At 43.3% G+C, this 4,329-nt stretch overlaps 1 protein-coding gene across 1 annotated transcript; it reads right to left on the reverse strand.

The window, feature by feature from the left end:
- Positions 1–459: 459 nt before the first annotated feature.
- LOC134824313 (uncharacterized) lies at positions 460–3,143 on the reverse strand. The gene has a single exon (XM_063836138.1). The coding sequence runs from the start codon at positions 3,114–3,116 to the stop codon at positions 654–656; it is 2,463 nt and encodes an 820-aa protein (XP_063692208.1). The 5' UTR covers positions 3,117–3,143; the 3' UTR covers positions 460–653.
- Between the last annotated feature and the right edge of the window lie 1,186 nt (positions 3,144–4,329).

Consider the following 4,329-nt stretch of genomic DNA (forward strand, 5'->3'; position numbering starts at 1 on the left):
TCTAGATTATCTTCACGATTAAGAGGGCAACGTAGATATGTGAAAAGTATAATCTAGTGAGTAGCAATAGATAACGATTCGCATAGCAAATAACGATCAAATAACTAACCGCATTGTTAAGATCTAGTAGTATATGATGGAGGTGAACACAGAGGCAGCTGATATTATACTCATGAATATGTTATGCCCAGTTAGCCTAAGAACACGTTATATTGAGGCAGAATAAATATAGGCTTGACTGTATTAGCGTATTGCGTAACTCTAATTTCTTAATATCAGAATGGAAGCAAGAACGTCAACCAATAGTAATAAAAATTACCTTTTTCAAAGGTGGATGGCAAAATGCTATAAATTACCATGCTGTTTATTCCATCTGTCCAATATTACCGTTATAGTTCTGATGAACCCTGTCATTGTGACCGTTTCAAAATGTTTTTACTGTCCAGTAAAATCTTAATGTTAGAATAATATTTTAAGATAAAAAATTCTTTCACGTCGAATATATTACAAAGTAAATTGTTTTGAAAAACTCAATCACCCATTTGATTTATTTTCACGGAACAATTCCCTCTACAATGCTACAGTGCTCATTTACAAATACTAATACAGCTAAAATCTCGATCATAGCTATGGTTACTACTTTAAAAGGATTACTAAAGCTCACTACTGTTCTTTAAAAGCAGCACTCTCGACCCATTCCTTGAGTGGCCTGGCCTCCTCGGAGCGTCTCTAATAATCTCTACTGCTTGTCCTCCTCTACTCAACAAACTCTCTGTAGAATTAGTCATTAGTTCCATCTCTTGGTCATTAAACAGTGCTCTAGTCAAGTGCATTCTCGCTAGATTAGGTGATCCATGTCCCGGTGCTCTAGCTAAGCTTCTGGAGGAGCCAGTGTGATGAGTAGGAACCCTCTGGAGACTGGGAGAGGAGAGAGCTTCAGTGTCAACTCCGTCTTGTACGGTGTGTCGTCTCCCCATTCTGCTGAGAGCAACCGGTATTCTGGAGGGAGGTGGAGTAGCGCTGTAGGGGTTAGGGAGAGTGCTGCTCTTCTTTCCCATGATGGGGGTGAGGTTGAAGCCGGGAGTGGCAGCTCTGGGTGGGACAGGAGGAGCGTTGCTGAGCGAGCTGTTTACTGGCAGAGTGTAGGCTTTCCTCTGAGATTGAGGGGTGGAAGTGGAGGTTCTGGAGGACTGGGGAGTTGAGTTGGCTGTAGTGGAGAGGGTGGTGTTTTTATCCCACACGAATATGTTAGGGTCGGTTGTAGTCATCAGGGTGACGGGGTTGCCCTGGGCGTCATCTAGTTCGATGTACCGAGGAGTACTCACTAGGTAGGAGGGAGAGGATTCAGAGGACTGGGATCTGTGCCGATAGTTCATGTTTTGGTGGATTATATTCCCGTCAACAGCTGTTAAGTGATCCCTTATTTCATCTATTAGGACTCTCCTTTCCCTATCTCTCTCGTTGGACAACTTTGGTTGAACCTTCTCTCTTCGTTTCTTTAAAAAGTCGAAGTTGATCGGGCCAATAATGCAAGCCCAGCACTTTCCCAGACACCCGAAAACCTTCAATAGTTTCAAAACCACGCCGATAACAGTGAAAATACCCACAAGTTCTGTTGCCATTATCAAAGCCTCCTTCCAGTTCTTGATCCCGTTAAACCACTCTGCTGGGTTGAGATGTTTGGCCCAAGTTGCAGGTGATAAAATACTCATCTTCTCTCCCTTTTCATAGTCAATAGCGGAGTCAGGCAGTTCAAATTCTTGAAGAAGTTCACGAATGCATTCAACAGGCTTGCAAAGTACTGACTCAACCCCAACCTCAGTAAAGAGGCAAAGCCGAGCTTGTTGGTGTGCTTCACAAAGGGAACTTAATCTGATGTAGAAGATGCTGGCGTCACTCTGATGTTCTGGAATATTAATTTTGAAAACGTCAGTTTCACTATCCACTGTCAGGTTACCCCTGATGCTTCCTTCACCCTCGTAGATAGTGATATTGACGAAGTAGTTGGAATGTTTGTCCATCATGACCACGCCATCAAAATCACGGAAATGAGAGACATCAAACACCTGCACGACGGTATAGTCCCCCTCAAGCGTCAGAGTCAACTCAATATTGCTGTATTGTCTGAAAAACGCCTCAACACTCCTCTCCTCGTCGGACCTCTCAACATGAGCAATGGACGTCTTGAACAACTGGTTCAGTTCAGTGGCCTGGTGGAATGTTTTCTGAGTGTTCTTGTTATCAAACTCCACATTAAGCTCATCACTATCACAATTGTCCACCTCCACGTTGAATGAGTCCATGATCTGAGACTTGTCCATCTCGAACATACCCCTGGTGAACTTATACCAGCCCAACTTGTTTGTGTCGTACTCGGACAAACCGTTCAGCTCCACTCCTCCGTACAGCGTATCTCCGGTATCAGAGCCAAAATACCAACCCGCTTTTAACGGTGATTGTATTGATGGAGCGGACACAGTTAAGTAGAAAGGTTTTAGTATGGGATGGCCCCCTTCAATGTCCACCTCAGTTGTAACTGTCCGCTGAGTATTGAGACTGGTGACACTAAACATGGCTCTGTTAGCTCCCGGACCCAGCTGTATAGCCTTCCAAATAGTCCTGTTCTGCGGGGTAACATTGATACTGCAGCACACTTCAGCACTGCCCGACAGAAACGCGGTACAACCAGAGTTGCTCTTGCCTTGCTCGTACCAACTGTAGCAAGTACCTTGAGCTGCGAATATGCCGTTTTCCTTGCAACTGTCTGTGTTGGAACTACAGAAGTCCTCTGCTCCCGGACAATCACACACGCACTTAACGTCCACATTGGGGATACCAAAGGAGTAGGAATTCGTGTACCGAAGCACACTTTTCACATCATCAAGTGAGATTCCGTACACTTCACTTTTATGCCAGTACTTGGCATTTTCGAGTGAAAAACAAGCGGTCTCTTTAAGACCCAGAGATATTGTAACGAGTGTCTGCTCGCTGAGCTTGCCGGTTACTCGGTCCCTAGTGAGGGTTCCCTTGTGGTGGATGGGCGGGGACTTACTGCAAAGCAGGGAGGAGTACCGGGGCAGCCAGCAGATCACGTGTAGTATTAGTATAATAAGCATTCACAGTGTAGGGGGAGGTTTCATTCCCTGAAAGTGAAAGTGGAAGTGAAAGTTTCATATTCATCATGTGAACCGTGTTTATCAATATCATATTTATCATAAAATAATGGTTGTGTGATGTAAGGTTCAGGCGTAATTAACTCGACTACCATGACGCTTATAAACACGTTGAAAACATTTCATTGTGTTTCAATTCTGTCTTTAGAAGTGATTTAAGTACTGAAAGCAATTGATTGTAACTTGCAATCGGTAGTATTTTTAGCCCACACAGAAGTTTAGAATAAAAAATATTATATCCCACGTTGATCGCAGAATTCTTTGCCCCACGCTGTGGGCCTGCCGCGCACAACTGCGTAGCAAATATCCATGTCCACGAACTTGTACCAAGTAGTATCAAGAAAAAAACAGCATAATTTACTACATTTTAATCAGCAACGAGCGGAAACCTTTAAAGCGTTAACAAAAACTGAACCGTATCAAGAAAAACGCGGCAACCAGAATTAGCACAAACCAGGATTAGAACATTAAGTTTAACTACCATAAAGTGTGAACTTGACGACACGGCAGTTCTTGCCGCCAATACGAAACACAACCATACGTTTTTATAGTTCACCAATCAAACCATCGGTAATGACAGGTTCTCTATAAATGATTAAACATAATTAACAAATCCCTCCTCCAGATAGATATCACAAAATATTCCACGGTAAAATTGGCAAAAACAGGATACAACACCTCCAAGAAATGAGTTCACTGAACGAAATAAAGAGAAAGGGTGGGATGACTTAACCTACATCTGACATGACAACATTGCAGAGAGAGAACCCGGCCTAGAGAGAGAGAGAGCTGCTGATATCTCTCTCTCTCTCTCTCCCTCGCTGTGTCAGCAGCTATACGCTCAGAACCTCGTGACGTGCCAATATATACTCATTCTGCAACTGCTCTGCTGTTAAAACACTAACATAGCTCACTCTCTGAGCGGGTTATATGGCTTCTGTTTTTGACATAGCAAGGAGAGAGAGAGAGGTAGAATTAGTCGGGTATAGTGGAATGTAACTGCGGAATTTTAGAAATTTATAGGAGAGGTCTCCACCTTGACTCACCCTGTTGGGTTGAGCGGTAGAAATTTAGAAAATTGAGGAGTTTGATTGAGGTGGAATTGGTTCCGTGCCATAATTAAAGGGTAAATATTTCGTATGCAGGTTTGTTTAGG

This window comes from Bolinopsis microptera, chromosome 12, assembly GCF_026151205.1.
Source record: "Bolinopsis microptera isolate Bmic1 chromosome 12, MBARI_Bmic_1.0, whole genome shotgun sequence".
Lineage (NCBI taxonomy): Eukaryota > Metazoa > Ctenophora > Tentaculata > Lobata > Bolinopsidae > Bolinopsis > Bolinopsis microptera.

Coding starts and splice junctions, on each gene's coding strand:
- LOC134824313 (XM_063836138.1), bottom strand. CDS start 3,116: ATGCTTATTATACTAATACTACACGTGATCTGCTGGCTGCCCCGGTAC.